At 39.7% G+C, this 24,420-nt stretch overlaps 4 protein-coding genes across 12 annotated transcripts; 2 read left to right on the top strand and 2 right to left on the bottom strand.

Moving 5' to 3' along the window:
* Positions 1-311: 311 nt before the first annotated feature.
* Positions 312-16,823, bottom strand: pdp2 (putative pyruvate dehydrogenase phosphatase isoenzyme 2). Of its 2 annotated transcripts, none has more exons than XM_034879302.1 (9): positions 5,541-5,631; positions 4,973-5,106; positions 4,647-4,865; positions 4,336-4,455; positions 3,966-4,252; positions 3,115-3,220; positions 2,793-3,029; positions 1,741-2,040; positions 312-1,613 (listed from the first exon to the last, which is right to left on the bottom strand). In XM_034879302.1, the coding sequence occupies exons 2-9, from the start codon at positions 5,045-5,047 to the stop codon at positions 1,344-1,346; spliced, it is 1,614 nt and encodes a 537-aa protein (XP_034735193.1). In that variant the 5' UTR covers positions 5,048-5,106; positions 5,541-5,631; the 3' UTR covers positions 312-1,343. The 2 variants fall into 2 exon arrangements, with proteins under 2 accessions (XP_034735193.1, XP_034735192.1); XM_034879301.1 differs by lacking the exon at positions 5,541-5,631 and adding an exon at positions 16,811-16,823 and having other exon boundaries at positions 1,344-1,613.
* Positions 4,797-18,013, top strand: terb1 (telomere repeat binding bouquet formation protein 1). 3 transcript variants are annotated; one of them, XM_034879298.1, is made up of 20 exons: positions 4,797-4,885; positions 9,054-9,164; positions 9,390-9,521; positions 10,192-10,323; positions 10,522-10,582; positions 10,695-10,813; positions 10,966-11,094; positions 11,213-11,365; positions 11,501-11,632; positions 11,762-11,887; positions 12,384-12,526; positions 12,612-12,997; positions 13,102-13,172; positions 13,277-13,354; positions 13,666-13,902; positions 14,992-15,072; positions 15,261-15,326; positions 15,423-15,464; positions 16,386-16,462; positions 17,507-18,013. In XM_034879298.1, the coding sequence occupies exons 1-20, from the start codon at positions 4,870-4,872 to the stop codon at positions 17,687-17,689; spliced, it is 2,475 nt and encodes an 824-aa protein (XP_034735189.1). In that variant the 5' UTR covers positions 4,797-4,869; the 3' UTR covers positions 17,690-18,013. The 3 variants fall into 3 exon arrangements, with proteins under 3 accessions (XP_034735189.1, XP_034735188.1, XP_034735191.1); XM_034879297.1 differs by lacking the exon at positions 4,797-4,885 and adding an exon at positions 8,409-8,925 and having other exon boundaries at positions 17,507-18,012; XM_034879300.1 differs by lacking the exons at positions 4,797-4,885; positions 16,386-16,462 and adding an exon at positions 8,409-8,925.
* A 2,033-nt stretch (positions 18,014-20,046) lies between these two features.
* Positions 20,047-22,805, bottom strand: LOC117949118 (E3 ubiquitin-protein ligase RNF12-B-like). 6 transcript variants are annotated; one of them, XM_034879143.1, is made up of 5 exons: positions 22,553-22,805; positions 21,269-21,660; positions 21,149-21,184; positions 21,072-21,094; positions 20,047-21,041 (listed from the first exon to the last, which is right to left on the bottom strand). In XM_034879143.1, the coding sequence occupies exons 2-5, from the start codon at positions 21,651-21,653 to the stop codon at positions 20,562-20,564; spliced, it is 924 nt and encodes a 307-aa protein (XP_034735034.1). In that variant the 5' UTR covers positions 21,654-21,660; positions 22,553-22,805; the 3' UTR covers positions 20,047-20,561. The 6 variants fall into 6 exon arrangements, with proteins under 6 accessions (XP_034735034.1, XP_034735035.1, XP_034735036.1 ...); XM_034879144.1 differs by lacking the exon at positions 21,149-21,184 and having other exon boundaries at positions 21,251-21,660; XM_034879145.1 differs by lacking the exons at positions 21,072-21,094; positions 21,149-21,184 and having other exon boundaries at positions 21,234-21,660.
* Positions 22,573-24,304, top strand: LOC117949120. Its single transcript, XM_034879146.1, has 2 exons — positions 22,573-22,759; positions 23,345-24,304. Exons 1-2 carry the CDS (start codon positions 22,602-22,604, stop codon positions 24,141-24,143), a joined length of 957 nt encoding a protein of 318 aa, XP_034735037.1. The 5' UTR covers positions 22,573-22,601; the 3' UTR covers positions 24,144-24,304.
* Positions 24,305-24,420: the final 116 nt, after the last annotated feature.

Genomic DNA, 24,420 nt, shown 5'->3' with positions numbered 1-24,420 from the left:
ATTTTTATCAGTGAATGGTTTGTGAAAAAACAAATAAGGTAGATGTGACCTGAGGCCTTTGTCAAACAAGCAGGTGTGTGTTGATGCAGGCCAGTGTAGTGATGCACCTCCGACAGTAGCAGTGTTTACATAACACTCGAGGATCAGATTGGCTATTGTGACACTCAGAACTACATTTTGAACACTCTGTTTTCCCACACAGGTTTGGATGTCAAAACTCTCTACATTTAGCAAAATGTAAGTTGTCCTCCGTTTTTAATGTTACTTTTTAATCCACATCCCTGATTCAAAACCCAAGCAACACAACAGAATAAATTAACAATTGTTAAATATAAAGCCTCTGAACTGTTAAGTGGTGTGTCAACTTATATACATCTAACAACCACACTGAAGACATTACATTTACACAATTAAAACTATGCTTCCCAGCTTACATGCAGCTAAACGGCGAAGTAGTTACAAAAATAAAGTCATAGATGGATGGTCTAGAGCAGTGCCTGAATTGGTCTAAACAAAGTGCCAGTACCCTGATTCAGCAGTTGCATGACATTACATCACATACATCTTGAATAAATATATACTAATACACATAATATAATACACATGTATATGTACTGTGTATTGTAGGAGTGACCCTGTATAGTTGAATATTCAACAACCTGATCTAAGGAGCCTGATTCGACTGCCAATCTTACACGCAAATTGACCCAGTGTCTGAAAATATGGTTGTGGAACAAAGGATCGTTCCATTCAGCCTATATGGGGTGCCGAATGTCTTATTTTACATAGAATTGCTTGGTTTTTCCAAATAGATCATGATATATAGCCTATTATGGAACAAACTGCCATAGACACTATATATATGTGGTATCAGTGACATCAGCCTATTATTAAACTAATTAAAGGTAAGTGTACATGTGGAGGAAAATTAGAAGCACAGGACTCGTTACTGGCCCATTGCTCGCGTTGGTCTACAGCAAACTGTGAAAGAGAAATAAAAACAAAAATGTACACAGGAACAAAAGGAGTGTCTGCATTATTCTGTAGCGTTGTGATTACTGCCAACATTTCCACTTTTGACACCTGACTCAGGTAATGTATATAAAATGTCCACCATGAATAAAGTTCTTTACTTGTACCTGCACTACATAATACAACACTGAAAACTGCCCATTCATTTAAAATTGTTTGTTAACAGTTACAAATATCTTTAAACTTATGAATGCAACAGGTTGTAATGATCATCCTTTTTGTACAAAAATATCCAGAAAATGACAGCCTGGAGGAAATGTTGACTATGACATGAACAGTCTGGCAATATAAAAATTACAAAAAAACTTCTGTTAGCTGTATCTGGCCAGGTCAGAGTTCAGATACACCACGGTTGCAGTGATATCGTCCCTGTACATTCTAGCTAGGTCCTCTGGCAAAGTGAGCATAGAGGCCAGCCTCTCGTGGCACAGTTCTCCATACTCCCCAGTGCCCAGAGCGTGTCTGATGAGGTGTGTAGCAGCATTGGTATCTAAAGCGGGGGAGGCACGGGCCTGGCGTTTCAGCAAGAGTTCATGCATCTGACCCAATTTCATCTGCCTCTCAGATGGAGAAACGGGAGCCTAGGAAAAAGAAAGAACAGTTCAAAAACACTTTTACTGGATAAGCTTCCAATACAATAAACAAAAGGAACTAATTGCAAGGTTTTAGGTGAACGTTGTGTGCTGTGAATCAGCTCCTCTCACAAACCTGTAGGTGAATCCCACTCAGGTGCTCTCCGACGAGTCGTACAGCCTCCTCGTTCCCCAGTTCATCCCACAGCCCGTCAGTGCCGAGGATCAGGAAGCGGTCCTGAGGTCTCAGCTTGTGACAGGTTATGTCAGGTGCCACATCCAGATAGGGTGGAGTTAGGTAGTTAGGTGGAGTGTAGTGGTACAGGTTGAGAGAGTCCAAGTCAACTCCAGGTTCCAGGCTGGCTAAAATGCTCTGTTGCAACTCAAGGCTCCACTTGAATCTTACGTCACCAAACGCACGGAGGGGCATCAAAACCTTGATGGTACAATAACGTCTTAGGATCAGGGACTTCTATATCCAGCAATCAACTCATTGCCTGTTAAGTGAAGGGTTGGGTAACAAGACCCGGTGCTAATCTGGCACCGGTGCCAAAATAACCGGTATCTACTGGACCAAATAGCAACACAGATTTTGGCACCACCTTTCGGTGCCAATGAAATGCTTGAGCTTCTCTCTGATGCTCCGAAACAGACATTACATGCAACAGAAGCATCGCAGCATGTGACGCTAGTTAACACTACACTGCAGGACAGCATGTAACGGAAGCCTACCATTAGCCAATTAGCTATTAGCTGGATTAAACACAGTATGCGGACAGTGTGACTGTATTTTTCTATACAAGACGTAACAGTCTGCAGATGCGGAAAAACAACACAGACGGTATGTTTACTTGAAACTGGTAGCCTGAGCCTTGTGGTGCATTAAGAAGTTATTGTTTACCCTTTTCCCATCTGGTGGTTGTTTTTGTCATTTAACAAGAACTTACTGGTAAAATAAGTTATTGTTTTTACATTATTAATAAATAATTTAATTTTGACCATGAGGCTTTAGCAATAAACAAGCCGTTCTTCAATGTTGTTGACTGTCATCTTAGGCTCATTTTTAAAAATAAAACTTTTTTTTAGTAGTATGAGTTCAGTTAAAAGTATCAATTTAGCACCGGTATGGGGAGAAAAACTAAACGGAACCCAACCCTAGTTAATTGATATGCAATAAAGAATTCTCACCCCGAGCAGTCGGTCATCTGTGACCACTGTGTCTCTCTCTGAGGGCGGGTGCTGGGCCTTGATCCGCTCCATCTCAGCATGGTTCTGTGAGTTGTGGTCTTGGGAAAGAGGTAAAGCGCTCCATGAACCGTCCTCCTCCAGTACCCCCAATACTGCTCTGCAGTCACCGGAATTCGCCACGTGGATCCTGTCTGTGCCAACATGAGCCACACAGGCAGTGCAACCAGCAAAAGCGACCTGGAGAGGTGATGAGTTTGGGTGTATCAACATTGTGTGTGGCTGTGAATTCACAGAAGCAGCAAAGAAAGGTTCGTGTTGGTACCTGGATGGCTGTGCTTTTCATCAGATCATTGGAAAAGGGGACTTGAGCCTCCAAGGAGATGTCAGCATCGAGCCGTTTGAAAGAACAATCCAGAGCATCCAGAGGACTAGAAAGGAGATTGAGGAAATCATAGAGGGATATAGGAAAAAGAAGTGCTGATCACAAATATGTCTAAGCACATAAATTTAGAGTATATGACGATAATATGTAGATATAGTGTTAGAATCATTCAAATGTCAACAGACAACAAGCTAGGTTAACTGTATTTACTATTATGGTGTACCAAACAAAAACCCTGATAGTAAAAATAAACTATTTAAAAGAATATACATGACAGGTATGCTAATCTTAAGCGTTTGAAGGGTAGCAGTAGCTCAGTCCTTAGGGAACTGGAGGGTCTCTGGTTCAAGTCCCCATATGGACCAAAGTATGGTGGTGGACTGGTAGCTGGAGAGGTGCCAGTTCACCTCCTGGGCACTGCCAAGGTGCTCTTCAGCAAGGCACCAGACCCTTAACAGCTCAGGGCACCTTTCCATGGGCAGCCCCCTCACTCGGACATCTCTCCATTTAGTGCATGTATAGGTACTGAGCATGTATGTGTAAGTCAGGCCTGTGTGTAATAACAACAGAGTGTAAATTGTAATTTCCCCTTGTGGGACTAATAAAGCATACATTATTAACCCTAAAATAAATGTCATTATGATTACATAAACCAGCAGGTGTTTGTAATTAGCTAATGCAAAACAACAGCAAAATGGCAAATGAAGGGAAATAAAAAACAGGCAAAGGGGTTCATTTCTTTGAAATTACCCCAATGTAAGTTTGACAGAAATCCACGTCTTCGTACTTACCCCATGCCTTCTCCATGTTCATCACTGTCCAGTAATTCTTGCCAGAAGACTCTCAGGTGGTCAATGTAGAGGGAAGCAGATTCACGACAGTTAAAGTCTGTATGGTGTTTGTACCACTGCAAGATGGGAGGAACAGCTCTGCCATGCTCCATGCATTTCTCAAGCTCCTCCAGGATCTGCTTTGACATCATTGCAACTGCAGTGTAGTACAACAGACGCTCACTGACAGCCTGGGCACATGCCCAGCCCCCATGGCCATCAAATACTCCAAAGAGCATGCCCTTTGACTGAAACAGATTTTTTTTTTTTTTAATCCTTTAATTTTACAAGAAGGGAGATGGATTGAATTACAGACCAAGTGCACGCATACCTGTAAGCAGGTGGCTGCACTACGACGATCTTCATTAGGTGTGTTAGCAGCCAACTGGTTGCTCTCAAACTTTTTCACGGCACTGAGTACCCTGCCATCAAACTCTGGCACACTCACTGTCTGAGACACAGATGCAAGTACACACCAATGGACAGAGTTAGTCATAACTGTAAATGTACTACATTGAAATCTTTCTTGCATAAAAACAACCTTTTTAATTCTACTCTGTCTCAGAAATATACTGTGTACTTTGATTTTATATCCTACATATTTGTTATGCCAGTTTCTGAAACACCTATGGCATTCATTACCTGCTCATTAGATCGCAGAATACTGTTGATTTGGACCTGACTGAGCTGGAAGTCAACGTCCTGATGAGTTGAGAGGTGCCGCCCACTTTGAGACCAACTTCCGGACTCGTCGCTAGTGAAGCACAACCCAGATCTGGAGGTAACGTTACCCCAGGATGAGAAGTGACACTGGCGGGCTGCTCGAGGTTGAGATGAGGGAAATCCTACGGAGTGGGTGTACTAAATGAACAAAAAGAATTGTGATGACAACATACAAAATACCGTTAAATAAAACTGAATATAAAAATCGGTAATTACATTATAACTAAGTCGGTCGGTGTACAAACCTGGAGTGGGGCAGAAAGTGTCGAAGTGTAGCTTGAAGCTCTTTGAAGGATGCTGGCGCACACACGTCCAGACATCTCTAGTTAATAAAGCACCGCTGTTGGTAGGGTGTAGTGCAACGTATTCACCCCGATGTCTAAGGGGGAAAGGGAAATCAACAATGTTATTTTGATGCAGTTTCCCTCCTGTCAAAAAGCGTAGCCCCCTTCCGTAAGAGTTCGATACAACTCCGGTGTTAGACCTCTACTGGCACGGCACTTGACGAGGAGCTAACGTTAACGCAAGCTAACGTTAGATGTTATGTGGCACAAAATTAAGGTCGTACTCACGGTGATAACGTTATAACGTTGAGCCAATACCGAGCAGCATGACGTTAACGTTACCTCTCGTTATGACATTTCTGTGGCGTTATACGTGCAAAATAGCTAACCTAGCTACGTGACAACTATTTTGAACATAAAAAAACGAAAGTTAGCCTACTTGCTAACTAGCTACGCTGAGGTCTAACCAATAAATTTATTTGGTGCATATGTTAAGTAAATACTGTTACTTCATTGATTAAATACGTACAAACTCGGTAAAATTACGAATGAATCGATGTCTTCTTTTGCTGCTTTTTGGCAGTCTAACTTCATGCAAGGAAGTGGCGTCACATTGGTATATGGAAAGCCAATAGGGTGACAATTCGTCGTTTTGGCGCCACCTGGTGTTTACTACCCTGTTTAATACACTCCTCCACGTCGGCCTTCGAGACAAAAAAGTTTGTCCAAAGAATCTGAAGAGATACCACTACCACATCAGCACCGGACAATGAGTAGATTGAACAGAATCTCCTGTATTGTGGCTATCACGACACCGGTTGTTTCCATGTGGCCGGAGGTAAACAACCTTATGATAGTGATGAGGAAGAGCAACATGATGATTTATAGTTCATGATAAGCTATTAATGCGGTAACCTGTAATAACCACCTACCATCGAAGTTATGCAATGCTGTACGGGAAACTATTTGTTCCTGAACGGCTGCTTAAAGATGACAAGGCCCTAAAATATACAAATCCATCTGGTTTCTAATAATGATGTTGAAGCTCAGTTTGTTTCATTCTGAATAATTCTCCTTCTAGTGAGGATGTTTTACTTTGTCATTTCTTATCTCATTGTTTGATAACAGTTTACACATGTTCCCATTCCAAGATGCAAGATACGTTTCATGTTCACAGAAATGTCGGATTATTTGACCGTTTGCTGAAGCCCTAGGAAGAATGGGACTCATAAAGCTCTTACGCCTCACTGCTCCTCACAGCAAGCCACGGGTGTCTAAAACAACTGAAGTATGTAGTTACAACTATGTTTTTCAGTTGGGGAATGCATCATGGTTCTCAGGTTTCTATTTCATTTTCTTCTATTTTTTGCTTACTGTGTACATGTGGTTACTGGGGTGTTTTTTGTGTGTTTTACATGTGGTGCCCCGCTGCATAGTTACTTCTATGCTTAAATGATTGAATTAACTTGTTAAACTAAAACAGGTAATGGACATAATTAGATTACTTAAATCCCAAATTATTTCATGCAAGAATCACATTTGATTGATATGACTAGAGTTAATAAAGGTGGCCTGGACAAGTCTTTGCAGCCCCAGTTAACTCCCAAGCCAGAGGGGTTATTATCCTGTCACTGGGTGCTGAAAAGGATTTGACAGGATGGAATGGAAATACTTAACGGAGTTTGTGGCAAGATTTGGATTTGGTCACAATTATCTTAAATGGTTGAAGCTCCTATACACAGATCCAACAGCTGAGATATTGACAAACAATTAGATATCCAAACCATTTAGATTACACAGAGGCACGCAACAGGGCCATTTGTCCCCTCTCCTATTTCTGTTTGCTATTGAGCCCCTATCCCTGGCCATCTATCAACCAAGAATCCTAGTGGTGAAAATAGAAGAAACAGAGCATATAATTTCACTCTTTGCAGGTGATATTATTATTTATTTGTCCAATCTGGCATCATCTATACCAACACTGGTTAGTGCAATAGAATCTTTTGGGAAATTTTCTGGATATGAGGTTAACTCCAAAGTAACTCGTTACGTAAAGGATATAAGGTAACTCCAAATCCACCAAAAAGAATGAGAGACAAAACCCACAGATTACCACATCTTCTCAAAAGGAGTTTACTTACTCTGGGATCAATACTGTTCCAGAAATTAAAAATATTGTTGCTTCTAATTTTGATCCTTTAGTACAGTCTGTTACTGTATTTCTGAATAGATGGATGCTTATGCCCATCTCCATTTTAGGCCACATTAATGTTCTTACCATGTTAATTCCTAACAATAAATATATTGTTAAAAAAAACATATTGAACAATCCTCTAAAACGTCTATTTATTGCCCAGCCCATTGTCTGCCCAGACTTAGTTTTCCTGACACATTTAACATTGACTTTTACATAATCCATCCCCATACACTGGAGTATGTCAAGAGTACTTATGCCAATGACACCAAGATATGGCACATGAAGAAATACAGAAGTATGTGATGACAGGACATGCAAGTCATCAATTATCAGCCTTGTTGATTTGATGGTGGTTAAGTCTAGATTGATCATGCCAGTAACATTAACTAGCAAGTTGTCCGTTAAGGGCTAACAGCTGGTTAACAAAACAGAGTTAAATCAAAAACTATTTGTTCCGCGTATTCTCTTTTGTGTATTGTGTATCCGTCCCTTTGTTGTTGTGGTTGATATGACGTAGGTCCCCTAGCTTTGACCAGACACAGAAACGATGATAGCACGTTGTCCTTGTAAATGTATCAGAAACTATGCACAAAGGACTATTTACTTTTTTGTTATTTCATAAATCTCATTTTTAAAACTGTCATGCTTTTGTTAGTCAGTAATTTTTTTAGCTTGACATTTTTAGTAATGCATGGAATAAAATAAATGAAAATGCTTATATTTTTATTATTACAACTTAATGTCCAATTGAGTCAAGATCATCAACCACAGTAGGCCTACTTGTGGTTGCATTCCTGTGTCAAGGTAAGTCTCCTTAATGGTGACATGTTTCTAAATCCCACCCAGTAATGTGATAAAGTCAAATAAATATGACCCTGATGTTCTTCTTTATCCGACTGTGTGCAAGACAGCTGTAACTGTCTAAAACTGTACAAAAGAGCATTTTTGTATAACAAATAAGCCAAATTGTTATTTAGGTTTTATTGTTGCACATACTTTACAGAAATTATGAATCCTTTTTATCAAGAAGATCTGTCAGATTTTCTGGTAGCCTACTTTTTTGTACCTAGTAGTTGAATTAAGAGTGGCCTACAGTATATTTGAAAATCTGCTTACTTTTCATGTAGTCATAGACGGGTAATTCAGGAATTAACTATCATCATCTGAAACCTTTTTAAGAATAGAAACACGTCTCGACGTCAAATCGGACATACTGCGCAGGCGTCAATATTGTGTTACTATGGTAACGTGATGTGTCGACGCTCTGTCACCAACGGCAAACGCTATGATTTTGATGATTGGCAAATATGTTAATATGTTGTCTTGTAACCTTAACTTACCCTAACCTTTGTTTAATGAGAAGTGGGGATACGCTGACGTTACTCCTAAAGCAGAAGTTTGAACATTAACTTGAAGAAAAATCGAACTTTGAAAAGCAACTGGCATCGAAGTTATAGTTTGCTAGCTTCGATCGTTAGCGTTAGCTACCGGCACATTTTTGTTCGCTAGCTACCGTTAGCTAGCTAGCGAGTACTGAAAATAGCACACTATATAATGCTAAATGTGGTTGAATAAGAGATTATATTCTTGTAGCTAATATTAATTTATCCATACTTTGGTGACATTTAACCGTTGTTAATAGTTTTTGAATCATTGAGGCATTAAAAGAGTGGCATGGATAATACAGTGGTTTACAGCAGCAGCCGGAACGTGAATAGTGAGTAACCTTAATGCCAACTCTAGATGTGAACATTTTGTATTTGTATATGTAGCTTATGTAACCTTATACATTTACAGATGTATGCCTGTTTGGTTAACTTTGCTTTTTCATTGTTCTGCTTTCAGCCACAAGGACAGATCTTAATTTGCTGCTTGAGTGCCTGAAGTTTCAGATGAGATGTCCCGATTTGCAGAAACAAGCTCTTCTCGCGATTCACTCGATCTGTGAAAAGAGAGGTACATAGTGCTAACCCTAAACATCAATGACAAAAACTTGGCCTCGCCTTTAACCATCTCTTACATACACCGACAGCACCATAAGTCAGATTTGTTGTTGGACACGTTTGCTGATATAATGACACAATATGAATCTAAGTCAGTTATGCATGTATGTATTCAGCATTACACCCTGACATATCTTCTTTTTACTGTCTGTTTCACTTTAAACTTTAATTATTTCAGAGGATAATGTGGACCTGCTGAGAGAAATGGGAGGTGTGGCATTTGTGTATAACCTCTCCAAATCCAGTATTGTTTGTTCAGATGTAAAGGAGACTGCACTATTTACGCTTGGCACGTTAGCAGAGGCCAATGGTAAGTGTGTGTGTGTGTGTGTGTGTGTGTGTGTGTGTGTGTGTGTGTGTGTGAGGTGTGAGTGTATGAGTGTGTGTGAGAGTGAGTGACTGTTGCTGAATCACAATTCAGTGCTGTATTTTGTTAAGGATGCAGTCCAAAAAGTTGTGTCCTTTGCAGTAGTTGAAGATTAGATTTTCTACCTCAAATGAGACAACTCAGCCTTAAAGGGATCAACACTATGCATTTAAGTTGTCCTTGTCATCTTGTAAAGTTAAACATTTGCAAGTTTACAGGCAGGAAGTTGCCCTTAAGTGGTAAATATCGTTGGTATACGGTGGGCGCCAAAACACATAATACGTTGTCTGACAAAAAGTGTAGTGTGTTAAAGTTAATCTCTTCCATTTGTCTAGAGATTGTTGTCTTTTAAAAGCTGCAAAAGACAGATTGTTATGTCACCCTGTCTTTGACATACAGTTTTAAAAATGTGACTGTCGTCCTGAATTGAGATACAGCATATGTGTAATACGTATACAAACCTGTGTACTGCCATATGTGCATAATATCATGTTACACTGTTCAGGTTTATGTATTGGTGTAATGCAGTAGTTTCAAGTGCAAGTAATTTTCTTTTAATGGCTTTTTTAAATTTAAATTTTGATAATATGCTATTTATCTTTCCTTCTGGTAGTGTACTGCAAGAATTCTCTGTGCAGAAAGGAGACATTTGCAGACCTTGCTGATTTTTTGATGAAAGAAGACATCCCACTAACACAGAAAAGAGTGTCTGTCTATTTGCTGTCTGTGTTGGTAGCCAACAACAGTAAGATCAAGCTCCTCACCTGACAACATGAGTCAAAGCTACAGGATTGGTTGTCCCATTTATGTGCAAGTTTTTTCTGTCACAACATACATTTTCTTTGCTTTGGTTTAGTTTTAAGCTCACGAAAGACATGTCATGCACGTTAAATGAAATATACAGTACTTTTTATAGCCCTCATGTGTCTGTGTGCAATTGCAGAATCAGGACAGACTCTAGGCCAAACCAGTGGCTGCCTAGATATTCTACTGCAGCTTTTCAGGTATCTTGCATTTCTAAACAGCAGTTACATGAAGTATGCCAGAAATTGTATTAAAAAACACTCATATAAGCTTACACAGTACATAGAAGTTTAATAGTATACTTGTTTGCAGGACCACTTCCCCTGTCTCCACAGAGGCTACATTGACAGCAGCTAATGCTACTCAAACCTACCAACTTTGGGCCTCTGTGTCTAGTGCTCTCTGTGGTTGTGTCAACAACCCTCAGAATGGTAATATCATCTGTGTGTTTTGTACCTTGTACTGAGCAGTTCATATGTAAAACATGTATGTCCAGGCAACTACTTTCAAGTCAAACCATAGTGTACGGCATAAGTTTATATCTGAAGTAAGAGCAAAAACTGTTTTGGTTTTTCTCTTCCAGAGGATGGCCAGCGTATTTGTGTAGCAGCCTTTCCCATAATAAAAGTCTGGCTTCAGCAGATTGCTTTGCCACGCACTGAGGTTCTCCAACCCATATGTTCCTTTATAGCAATGACAGTTGCAAACAACTGTAAGTAAAAGGGGCCGAATGGCTTGAGCTAAACCTGTGATAATTTATATTTATGTAAAACATCTAAATTGAAACAAAAACTGATTGTTAAATGTTTATCACATCTTTGTTGTTGCAGCCTGTGTTCAGGAGAGTTTTTCTGCTTCGGGGGGTCTGGATACTCTCACTCTTGCACTAGTTCGTCTAGCTTCTGCGGCAGATACAAGCTTGTTGTCTTGCCAGCTTTCTGTCACTATATCCAAGACCCTGTCAGCTTGCATCACAGATAACTGTGTGTATCACTCACTCTCTCTTACACACACACACAAACACAAACACACACACACACACACACACACACACACACACACACACATATATATAAACAACCAAAGTGTCTCCTTCCTTCACAATCTATTCTTTGTAGCGTCCCTGGCTTCAGGTCTGGCTCAGTATGGCGTGGTTTCCCACCTCTTCTCCCTGCTGACTAGCACACATCTGCACCCTGAGGACAGGCTCTCTGTTTTACTCACCCTGGGCCACTGCACTGAATCCTCTGGTGAGACTGCACAGTAGTGTGCTTTTTTGCCAACATTTCTTCTGGTAGTGGAGTGTGTTTACACTTTATATTTTTACACACTTTACACTTTCAACCACTGCCGCGGTCTTTTGTTTTTCCTGTTTGTAGAGGAGCACCAGTCCCAGTTGGTGCAGTGTGGAGGCCTGCCCCTCATCATAACCCTACTCACAGAAGATCCAAGCGAGGAGGTTAGGAAGGCTGCTACATTCATATTGCAGACCTGCAAACAGGCCAGTAAGTCATCATCGTGGGGTGTTTTGTACTATTACTCAAGAAGTAATATAAATGCTTCATTAGCACAATTGCAACAAAAATGTCGTTCTTTCTCCCTATATTTACTTACGTGCATTTTACTTTTGAAACAACAATATAAACAAGTTTTTCTTTCTCTTGCATATTTAAGTGACAGAGACATAGCGGTAAGCATTACATGGCTCAGTGTAGCACTGTGATCTTGAGGCAATAAAGATCGGGGTTAATCATTTTCTTCCTTTAACCATTTTTTTAATTGAATTTCCACTTTCCAATTTTAATTTTTTTGCATTCCTTTCACATAACTACAATTATAAGCGTATTTAAATTAGTTAGTTCTTTAGCTTTCTTCATACTTTTCGGAGAGTGGAAGTTAGATCTAATTGTAAATAAATAGAATAAGTGATTGGAGTAATATGTGGGGTGAATGTAAAATATGGAACTCTCATAATGACTTTGTTTGTCTTTGTCTGTAAAGCCATGTCCTTGGGAGTGCCTGAAATCACAGCGAGGGAGGGGGAGGGTGTAAATGTGACCCCCGCTACAAATATGGGCGGCTTCAGAAGCTCAGCCAGAGAGCTGCTGCGCAGGATTGACCTGCTAGAGAAGAGACAAGCAAAGGTCCGATATACATTCCCACACATTGCCACAATGTAGACGGCATGTAGCGTTTTGACACATGATGTGTGCTTGTGCCCATTTTTAGGAGGCTAACGATCAACAGGAAGACACAGAACCATTAACTTTAACTAAAGGGCTAGGGCAAGTGCTTCTGCCTCGGCCCCCACCTTTACTACTGCCTCTGCAGCTGAAGGAGAGGATTAAAACCATTCCCACAGCATATAGGCACAACAGCACTCTTGAACATATCGAAGCAGGGGGTGACAACTACATTCAAACTTTCAGAAATGTGATCAAGCCTAGGAATGACAGTGAACGAAAACACATGAGCTCCAATTTAAGTATTCAAGAAGAGAAGGCTAAAACTAGTGAAGGGGATGTGTGGTGTTCCGTGTGCAAGGGTACTGGGGCCCTAAAGCCTTCCCATCTACAGTCACTAGAGGGAGGCAAAGAGCCTTATACAGCAGACAGGTCAGTAGTGTTCCTAAGTTTTGATTTCTTCTTAATGAGATAAGCTTGAATTAAATGATAGTTTATCAACATAAATTTTTCTTTTTCTTTCTGTTTTTGTTTAGTCAGTTGTTTAAGTCCCCAGCACCAGTGAGGTACAGTGTACCAAAAGAAATTAAATGTATTGATGTGGAAGGTAAGAGTCACAGCTTCACGCCACTTTGTTTTGTGTACATTTTAGTTATCTCTAGATGTGCAGTTTCAGGCATGTTTTTTCAAGTGATATATTTTTATTTTAAGAGTTACAGCACGATGAGATGAGTAAGGTGGGGAAAATCTCAGCGGAGGAACGCTCACTCTCTAGTATACGGTGTGCAGGTAGGAAAACAAGATGCTGGCCCTCAGTGAAAGGCTTTACCTCTTTTATCATTTAATGGTCATTGAGAGTTCAAGCAAGCATAGTGTATGGGTCAGCCTTTACTATACTGTATTTTCTGTGATGGTGTAATATGTTATTTTAAAGAAACTTGTCCAAGCTTACTTGGGACTTTGTAATAAGGCTACACAAATAATCAAAATTGTATTTATATTTCTAAACTTTAAGGTATCATTCAATTATATTATTGTAAAGCCAACACTGGATTTCCAAAAACGGAATTCCTTGCATCCCTATTCTTTCACTCCTTTAGGTTGTGTGCTGCCTTTTGAGGAGGTGACAAGTCGCACTTTTGCGTCTCGCCAAAGCTCCTGCCACCACAGCTGTGACATGCACAAAGTTCTCCAGGAGGCCACAGAGCAGTTCAGGACCCGTCACTTCAACCTTCTGTTCAGGAGAGAGTACCAAGACCACAGGGTGGAGAAGACAGATTCAGATCCTGAGAGAGTTTCAGCTGCAGAACCACAGAGAAGCTGGGAGAACTGGAGAGGTAAGCAAAATTCAACATTTGCAGTTGCACAGGAAAACCCTCTTATGAAAAGAAGTAGTTCCAGTCAAACAATGTGTTGCTCATGGACACATTTTTTTGATAATAAAGGTTACCTTGACCTTGACATGGTGGCGCAACATTAAGCACTTTGAATTCACATTAAACATAGGAATGGACAGTGTTCCTCACAGTTGAACCTTATTGCTTTCTTCCATATGCTTACCCCCCAGTGTTTCCCTGTGGATGCTCACAATGATAAAATAAGAAAGTGTCAAATGTGTGTGTAGTGTGAAGGCGCGACAACTTACATTTTATTGTGTAACCCTGTTTTGTAAAATGACAAGTAAATGAACCTTGTACCCTTGTTACTACAGGGTGTGAGTGTGTGGAAGTGCATTTTCTACTTACATTTGGCAAATTTTTAGATATTTTATGAGTGCTCAAGTTTTACATTTTGTTACCCTGTTCCCTATAACCTGGTGATTGATTGATTTTTTTTATTAGACCATTTCATTAGATAAGCAAAACAGTGTCAGGATAAAAAAATAAAGCCCTTTGGCGTATTTCCATTGTGGTCCTTTAGGTAAGGCTAGCATTGGCTAACCTGATACTGCAATATGGGCTAAATATTTCTGCATTTAGCAGGAAAAGATAGTATACTATACAGATATTAAAACCTGGGCATGGGCTACATTTCAGACTTTGCCCATAACATATTCTACATAATATGTGCACTGAATTATGGGTATTGTGCTTAACTTGTGCTTTCATTGCTTGACAGCTATAAAAGGCTGTATTTGTAAAATATGTATACTAGTAACATCTCCTCTAAACTTTATCATAGTGCATACCTCAGTCAAGATAAATGTTTAAACGTTACCAATGAATATGTTAGATCCTGTCTGGAGTTGGTTAAATATGAGAAAAACGTTCAGACGGTAAACATGGCTCATGCATGATGCTGTTGTTCCAAACTCTTTTTTTATGGTACAAAACATTTTTACTCTCCTTGTCCATTACCTCAGTTTAAAACAGACGTTGTCTTTAACTACTACTATGAAATGTCTGATTTCTGTTGCTCTGTAAAAGAGGTCTGCCTGACTCCTATACGGAAAGGAACAGGGAAAGGCAAGACCTCCCTGCCAGAACACCAGTGGAAGAAGCATAATGGTAAGAACTACTCAGCAAGTGGATCTATATAGCTCTTTAACACACCAATGTCTTTAAGGACCGTAGGGATCTAACAAATACAACAATACATTTTCAAACCCAATTTTGTTGTAAGCCACTAAACCATCATACATGTACAGTATTGTGTAGGTGTGTAATTTGCGTGTCTTCTTCTTCTTCCATCATAGGTATCACTTTGACTCCACGGTACAGTGGAGCTAAAAAGCAGATATTTTCCTCTTATAACAGTACCGGTATGTATATGACATAATCACAGCTACATAGCAGTTGTTGTTGTCCTTGTCCTATTTTTGTCATATTAACAGCATTGATCTTATCACTCCTCTCAGGTCCAAGCTTGACTCCCCTGAAAAGGACTTGTCTTTCTGAAGGTAGATATGTGAGATCAGATAAGCGTATTTACAGTAGATGACTTAAAAGTGTGTGTGAACGTTGTGATTGAGAGCCTGTGGGGAGAGCTGTCCTCTGTAGTGTGTTCTTGGCAGTATACAAACCAAAGAGCACAAGGAATGTTGAACTGCAGCCAGTGTTCTCACAGTGCAGGCTAGAGCTGGTTCAGAGCTGCACAGCTGTATTAAGCTGTTTCACACTCTGTATAACACTGTGTGTGTGTGTGTGTGTGTGTGTGTGGGAGAGAGAGATTGAAAGGGTGTGCAGTGATGTTTTTGTACTAAGCCAGTGACATGCTGTTAAAGGAGGAGGCATTTTAGTCTGTTTCATCTTATGATTTTGCATGTTCTGTACTTGCATTACATTCACTATACTTTAAGATACAAGTATATATGTTGTAGCTGTATTTGCCATCAATCCTATTTTTCACCTTCTGCTTTCCAATTCTGCCAATTCCCATGCTTTTAGTCAAATCAAATTTTCTGTAGCCTGAAAGTGAGTGCTGTGGTGTTGCAACTTGGGTGTATAAGCACTGTTGTGGAGTGCAGTCTTTCTGTGCTGTCATTTGCTGTATCTTTATACCTCTCAGCCAAATGCATTTCCCAATGCTCACATTGTGTGAGTGCACACCTAGAACAGGTTTGTCTTCCACTGCACTGTCCACCTTTTTGTTATGTCCCTGTTAAGTTCAGCAGTTTTTTACGCCCTTCTTTTCTATTCTTTTTTCTGTCTGCCCCGTTCTTCTTGCCTACTCTCCCTCATCAGTCATTCTTCCCCTTCTGTATTGTTTGTTTGATGATGTTGTTGAGTAACAAAATGAGTTTCTCAGAGACTGCGAGAACCTGGCGTCCTATGAGTCTTTTTCACACACAATTGCAAACTGATTTATGTTTAAAATACAGAGAGAAGAAAAGGGAATACTAGTGGAAATCCTGCTCTTAATGATGAGCCGAGAACAAGCACAGATCAGTCTTCCACTGTAAGAATTCAAAATAATATTTTTTTGTCAAAATTGTAGTCATTGATATTTATATTGCCTTCTTGGATTTCCCAAATCTTGTTAATGCTATGATTGTATGCGGAAATGCATTGAAGGGTAAAACATATTTGAGGACTACAATGTGGAAATGTACAGTGAAAAGTAGATTAGTGATTGGATGTGAGAATCATTTCTCATATAACCAGAATTATTTGGCTCTCATACTACATTATAGCATTGCCTGCACACTGCAAACCGTAATACAGAGTGTTTTTTTATTTATTTAAAGTGAAAATGAATCCATGGGACAAAGGAGAAAAGATATTTAAATGTATGCCCGCATTTTACAAAATTGGAAAAAAACATTATAGGCAATACATTCAAGACAATATAAAAATCAACAGACTTTGCTTGAAATGCAAAGGGAACAAATTGCTGCATTTATTTATGTAGAAACTGAAAATGATTATCTGGCTTGGTCATCTCTTGCATTATTACAAGTTGATCCATCAGCTCAGCACTGGAGTCTTACACAAATTACAGAGCCTCCTTGAATACACAAGTAGAAGGACTTTCAAAATAGTCTTTGCAACTGCAGTACCATGCAATTATGACCTGACCACGACATCAGGTGTCAAGTCTCAACAAGTTGATTTTCTTAGGATACTGAAATCATTTCAAAACTGTATGATATGCTTTGAAGAATGACAGCAAGTACTTGGTGCAATGTGTTAACAATTGGCTGAAATGTGGAAGACCACCAGTATGTTCTATAAACATTAGTCACACAGGCATCTTTAGCAGAGGATTTAAACAGGAAAAACACTGATTTTAGATTTGATTATTCTATTAAGTAGAACTTTAGTAACTAGCCCATGTGTAAAAGAAGACATTAACAGTTCACATAAGAGGCGCAGATATAGTACTGAATGATGACAAGTGTGCATTCATGCATGTGAGATTTGTTCCATAATCCACACTCTCCTGTCCATTGGACAGATTGTCTTATCTTTACTTTTCTGCCTTCCTTTTTACTAATCATAGAGAAGGGAGAGGAAAGACTTCAGCCGTGAGGAGGTTCGTTACCTGCTGCAAGGAGTGAAGACCTACGGCTTCTCCTGGAACACCATCTTGTGGTCATACAACTTCCAACCTGGACGCACCAATGTTGACCTGGCCAAAAAATACAGAAGGCTAATGGCAAAAAGAGAAACTCTCCTTAAGTAAGACATTTGATAGTTTTTTTCAAAATGTGAAATTGCCCTCAGATGAACTGCTGATTGTTTGTTTGCCTTCAGAAAGGCACTGCATAATCTTGGTCCTGAGATCCAGGGCTAGGCTATTAATAATGGCTCCCTGTAAATAATAACTCTGACTTGGCTGTATTTATGACTCTGACTGTATTTATTGGAAAAAATCCAAAGAAGCGTTTACTTTATATACTCATAATATATTGTACTCTCAGTATTTATAAAAATAATTTTAAAAATGTTTTTGCAGCTCTTCAGTGCTTTATGATGTAAATTGTTTGTATTTGTTATTTTAAAACATTAAAACAGATATTTAAGACTCTTAAATTTCTGTCAGCTTCTTCTCTGTCAAATATGCTTTTAGAGTTGAAATATGCAAACAGACTTTCATAAGCTTATTTAATTTAAAAATGTAGCTGCAGAGTCACTTGAGACTAAATCAGAAACCATTTTTGTAAAAAATGAATTGTGCCAGATTTAGAGTGAATTAGATGTATAACAATCGAGGAGTTTTAAAATCCTTATTTCATTGTAGCACCACCTATTGATGAATCACCACCACTGTGTTGCCACATCTGCCAGATTTGATTGCAACAGCACAATGGGTTGATGAGTTGTGGCAGTACAAAGACCCAGCCCTAAACACATTGGCAAACATTTATACTAATTTTGTGTCCTCATTGTTCTTTAAGCCAGATCAGGTTAGCTGTGTACCAGTTTGGAAACCATTGGACCTGAATTTTGTTTTTGTTTTTGAAGATTATTTCATTTTACTCCTGCGTCGAGGAGTAAACCTTTATATATGGGCACCCACTCTACCAACTGAACAATCTACCCCTGAATTAAAAAAAAAAAGCTAATAGTAATAATTCTATAAATAATCACAATGTGAGAACATCTAGTTAAACAAAAATGGACATGGTCACAACTACTTGAATGTAATTTGACCCAAGTTACTGTGAAGTCTGTTGCGTAGTGCACCATTACTCCATACAAGCATTTCTTTTTAATCTAATAAGTTACTTAAGTAAAAAAAAAATATATATATATATATATATATTTACACACTGTATATATTTGTGTCTTCCTTCCTTGACATACTGTACACTGTCACAGAAGCAAGTACCAAGTTCTGTTTTCTCTGTTTTTGTGCTTTGGTCATAGTGTCCATAGTGAGGCAGGAAATCAAGGAGAGGGCAGACTCAAGTCCAGAACTTTTGTTTATTGAGCTGGAAGCGTCTGGTATGACAGGAATCACAAATAGTTCCAATCAGCTGTTTATCTATTCTCAGTGTGCATCAAGAAGCAGCTCTATGAGTCTACTAACTGTATCCTCTACTAAAGGCTAGCTCAACTGAGATCGCTGTCTGAAGAGTGCCTCTCCCTCTCCATGGGGACTCATCAGTGTTTTGCCAAAACCAAGGGACTTACCCAGTTGCCATGCCCTAAGGCGTAGGCTGTAAAGGTTAGGTGTGGCTGGACCAGACAAATGTTTATTGGGAGTGGGACTTAGTATGATGAAACTGTAGAATACATAAGTGATGCACAACAATATTCTGATATAGATTTAATATTGTACATCAAAAGTTAAATTGATGTCATTGCAGTGTTGTCCGTCTTCATTTTTAGTGTTCCTATGGGAAAGTCAATTGTTTTTTAAGTTACATTTTTAAGTTTTTCATACCAATCCATTGACTACATGGTCAAAATGTTGGGATTGCAATGCAGTGAGTGCAAGAGGAGTGCGGTGGGAGAGGCATGTGAGGAGCAGAATTCTCATGGACTGAAACAGTCACACTGAAGACTTTTGACCCAGGCCCCCGAAAACCTCCTTCCTTTGGAAAGAATGTGGCTTTGCCGCTCCACTCTCGTCTTCTCTCCCACAAGACTGTGAGGAGGCACTGTCTTTCTTACATGATCTATGCTGTGTTTGACGGAATTTGATTTCCATATGTACACTGTGTTCCATACGTGTGCTGGTGTGTTACAAAACATGCTCTAAAATAGGAAAAAGCTCCAATTGTTCCAATACGTGCATTTAACAGATCCATGCTCTGCACTGGCAAGCTCAATCTTATTCCACATTCAGAATGATGGGACAGGCCTACAGCCACTGTAGATGTTGTGACCTCACAGCTTAAGAATGTTAAGTATCTTCAACATAACAATATCTTGTCGTAAAAGAAAATCAGGTACAATCACCATGAAACGTATAATCATATTTTTATTCTCACAAGCAAGCCGCTACCTAGGTAAAAAGTAAAAAAAGAAATCCCATTATTGTAATGAAAATATATACAATAAAGAAAGCAATATTATAAAGTCTAAACATTGTTATGTTAAGTCATAAATGTTTATTGGACACTTGTATTCTGCTATAAAGCGGTATGCACATACTGTCTCCATCTTGGTTGCATTGCTGTTGTCCCTTGCCTATTGTTTTGCATGAACTTGATGCACATATCCTCTGCTTTTCACTTTGTTCTTGATCAACATGCCTTCAACCTTTTTTTTTGTCAGGCGTTATAAATAGCAATGGCTTGATTTTCCACTCAAAGAAATGCATTTAAATTCTTTCATGGTGCACTTGCATAGAGAAAGATAACTATTGCCCAGCAATACACAAAAGTACACTGATAATAACCCCTGTGGTGTTAAAGCCCCAACAAAACACCTTTTGGCACATCTGGTTTATTTAGAAAGAGAAATACCTTTTTACCTTTATAAGGCCACTAAAGTAAGTTGTAAAAACACTGCATCTGTGATTCTTTCAGAAGTCATGAAATTGTTAAAGAGGGTTTCATAGACAAATATCCATTCACTTATTTAATGAATTCTTTTCCGTGGTTTCACATCAGCTCAGTGCAAGTGCTCATGGAATCAGGGATCTCGACATCAGTGGGAATGAGGTCTTCGGCCAGGTCATTTCCTTTCAGCTCTAAGTTCTTCAGCAGTCCACAAACACTTTCCTCGTTGATGTTGCTCACAAGCTGCTCCAAATTCCCTGCAGCCTCCACTCCCATCAGCTTTTCCAGAGGTTCCGATGTGTTCTCACTTTCTTTAACCTCAGCACTCTGTTGGCATTCTTTGGTCACCGGGATGTTTGAGGGCTTGTCTGCATGGACTGGGGCAGTGATGCAAACCGGAATGTCAATAGGTTGGGGAGTTATGTCAGGGACACCCAGATCGATTAATGGGGGTGAAGAAATCACTGGTTCAGGGAGAGACTCTTGACTAAGCAGGTCTGTCTTCTCCTCCAGAACCTCAGCTGGGGCTTTTACTGACTCTACGATGGGTTCAGGGTCTGTCTCAACTTCTGCCTCTGGTTCGGAAACTGACTCTGGTTCAGGCACTGGTTCAGGAACTAGCTCTGGTTCGGGAAGTGACTCTGGTTTGGGAACTGACTCTGGTTCGAGAACAAGCTCTGGTTCAGGCACTGGCTCTGGTTCTGGAACTAACTCTGGTTCAGGAATTGACTCTGGTTTGGTAACTGGCTCTGGTTCTGGAACTGACGCTGGTTCAGGAACTAGCTCTGGTTCTGGCTCTGGTTTGGGAACTGGCTCTGGTTCGGGAACTGACTCTAAAGCCAACTGAGCTTTAGCAACAGGTTTTGGATCGGATTCTGGAGGTGATGGTTGGCTGACCAGAGGCTCAGGTTGGACTGGAGCTGGGGTTTTCTTTGCCACAGGCTCTGGTTCAGTTAATGGGTCCAAGGCAGCAGGAGTCTCTGTCACTTGACACTCTGAGACACATTCTTCAGTGGGTAAACATGCCATTAGTGTTACTGGCTCCACCATCACCACATCTAGATTCTCTGCTCTAATGGCCTCCTGACTCAATGTTAGCCCGGAGTCCTCTCCTGGTTGTGCAGGCTCCTGTTCAGTGTCAGCAGTTTCAACACTGTTGGATGAGGCTCCTCGCCTGTTTAGTTGGTTTCCCATGATGAACCTGAAGAAATTAGACAAATGACAGTCAAATTACACTTTCAATAATGACATGTCAAATTCTAGTATTTACGTGATTACAAAAAGTAATGTCAAGCTTTTTCTTTAGCTCAATATTACATAACATTGTTGTTGCAGGCATTCCGTAACAAGTTGGTTGGTTTTCTCACAGATTCATGAATAAGCAATTGATAAAGGTTACAAAAAAAACAAAAATTAAAAATAGAAACTTGTTATACTTGTCAAGATGCACTCATCTGGTTGAGCAGAAAATACCCCAGTGTGTGTTCTGAGGTACATTGTGTTCTCTCGTGCCCTTCTCAGTACAGCATGTGCTATATAGTGTTGGGATGTGTGCGTGTCTATATGGTAATTGTTTCTGGAGTGCCCGAAGGAAATTCTATCCATTTGTTATCTCTTTTCTTGCCTGCTTTGCACTGCATGTCACCCCTCAGGTCTTAACTCCATTAGAAACCAAATCTGGACGCGTTGCACTGAAAACTTTGCCAATTAATATCGCGTCCATATTAATATATCAGCCCCCACGTCAGGAAAACCATATATGTGATTTGCCTTTGTTTGTATTTTATAATTGTTGTGTAAAACCACACCTTGATCCAGTTGTGCTGCCTATTAGAAGAAACATGGATCCGCATCGTTTAAACTGTTTAACAATGAATGTCATGACAATAATTTCAATTGTAATTATTAATGACACAAACAATATCCGTATGCGAATTGTCATTAATTGTTGCCCAAAGCAACACGAACAAAGAAACCCCTTACAGACGACCCCGCCTCCCTGTCGTGCTGAACAGACTTATAAAATCTATCCAAAATGTAGAAGTTAAATCAGCTATAACAGTTAAAACGGGAAGTAAGTAATGTGTACGTACCGTCTGAACTTTTTTTGCGTTTCAGTAAGAGTAATTAACGTTGCAGAGGATGTCGCACTCCCAACTTGGAGAAGACGCACGTCAAACTGTCTGTCGAAGCGCGCACCACTGGAGAAGACTCCTGCAAATGCGCGTTCCCGGTCTAGGCGCGTGCTGTGCACCAACCCCAGGCGACTACACTTTCCGAGCCAGACTGACTTATCAAACGTAAGTGAGCAACTCCAAATTAAACTACTCGTTTTACTCAATCAAACGTTATACCCAGCTATTAATCACTGTTAATCCTTGATAAACCAGCTACGTTCAAAATAAGCATCACTGACTCATGTTTCATAATGTTTACCTCTAGTTTCAACATGATCACCACTTATCCATGTTTCAAAATGTTTACCACTAATTTCAAAATGATCAGCGCTAAACAATATTTCAAAATAATTACTAGCTTTTTGAACTGATACATGTAACTATTTTACTACAAGCTAGTGATTTCAGTGTTGACTACAGTCCAATCTGATCATGATGAGGAAGTTGATCAGCTGACCTACTGTTGGGTTAAATATTAAATATGTGACATATAATTACTGTAGCACAAGTTTGTTATGCTGAGAAGTAGAGAACTGTCGCGGATTCTTAAAGATCACTCAGACGATACTGAGTAAAGTTCATGCAGACATATTGAATTTGTATATCTTTTTTCTGTATACGGCCTACTAACAAGCACTCTTATGATTGTTTTCCCAAATGATTAAGTGTTTGTATTAATTTCTGTCAACATGAATATTAAATTCCCAGGTCAGGAGACGTAAGGCGTAAGACATCCTCAGTTATGGCTGTTCTCTCTGCGAGGAGATCCACAGAGCTCATTCTTTGGATTTCGGTGTTTCTCCTGCTCATCTTCATTCAGATGTTAACCTCTCTGGTCTTCTTTTCTGGTGTGTTCATCCTTTCCAGCGAAGCCCTCATCAGTCCCTTTCACTTTTGTCTAACACGTCAACACGGTGAACTGTCCTGCAACTACAGCAGACCTGTCAGTGGAACTGAATCTGAGATAAAAATTAACATCCTTGCACTAGCGGTTATCCTGGGTTTGTACATTCCTGTGGTGCTTGTGGCCTTTGCCCTGATGGCCATGCTACTAACAGCTTACACCAAAGACACAGCAACACTCAGCTTTAGCCTGACCTGCCAGGCTGCATCAATCCTACTGATGCTGGCTGGCGTTATAGTTTTCCTGATACTCTATCAGTCTTATCTGAGCTGGGAACACATGACCATTTGGTTCTATGTCTGTGTGGGTGTGCCATTGGTAGCTGTTCATCCTAACTGTGGTGACTGCCCATGCCAGGAAAGAGGCCCATTGGGAGTAGAAGGGTACAAGTGCATGATGAAGGTATTATCAAAACACTGTTGTTGTATTTTTACAATTCAAATTACATTATATCAAATGTCCTTTATGTTTTCACTACGTAGTGGCCAAATCTTTGCTTTCAGGCATTTGCTGCTGAAAACCAAGAGTGTTATGACAGATTTTATGACAAACCTGTTTTCTTGTTTTTTTTCTTTTTGTTTAATAGACTGGGGCATACTATAATGCGTATTGTAGTGCTGTAACAGTGTTTTCGAATTCTACACAAACTGGTTTGTGCAAGTGACGACCGGGTCAAGTGTTTAAATAAAAAATATGGCCTGCTTTCTGTGATATGTGCACCTGGTGGATAGGTGCTCAAGAGAATAAATCTATGTGAAAAAGTATTGAACTAAAAGAATCTGTGCTGACAGTTGCTGGAGTCCACACAGAAGTTTGGGCTCATTAAAGAAAAAAAAAAACTCAATACCCAAGTGCAGACAAACAATTGCTAATTCAAATA

The sequence above is a fragment of the Etheostoma cragini genome, chromosome 8 (assembly GCF_013103735.1).
Source record: "Etheostoma cragini isolate CJK2018 chromosome 8, CSU_Ecrag_1.0, whole genome shotgun sequence".
In the NCBI taxonomy this organism is placed as follows: Eukaryota; Metazoa; Chordata; class Actinopteri; order Perciformes; family Percidae; genus Etheostoma; species Etheostoma cragini.
Note: the sequence above shows the minus strand (reverse complement) of the source record. Positions and strands in the feature narration are given on the sequence as shown.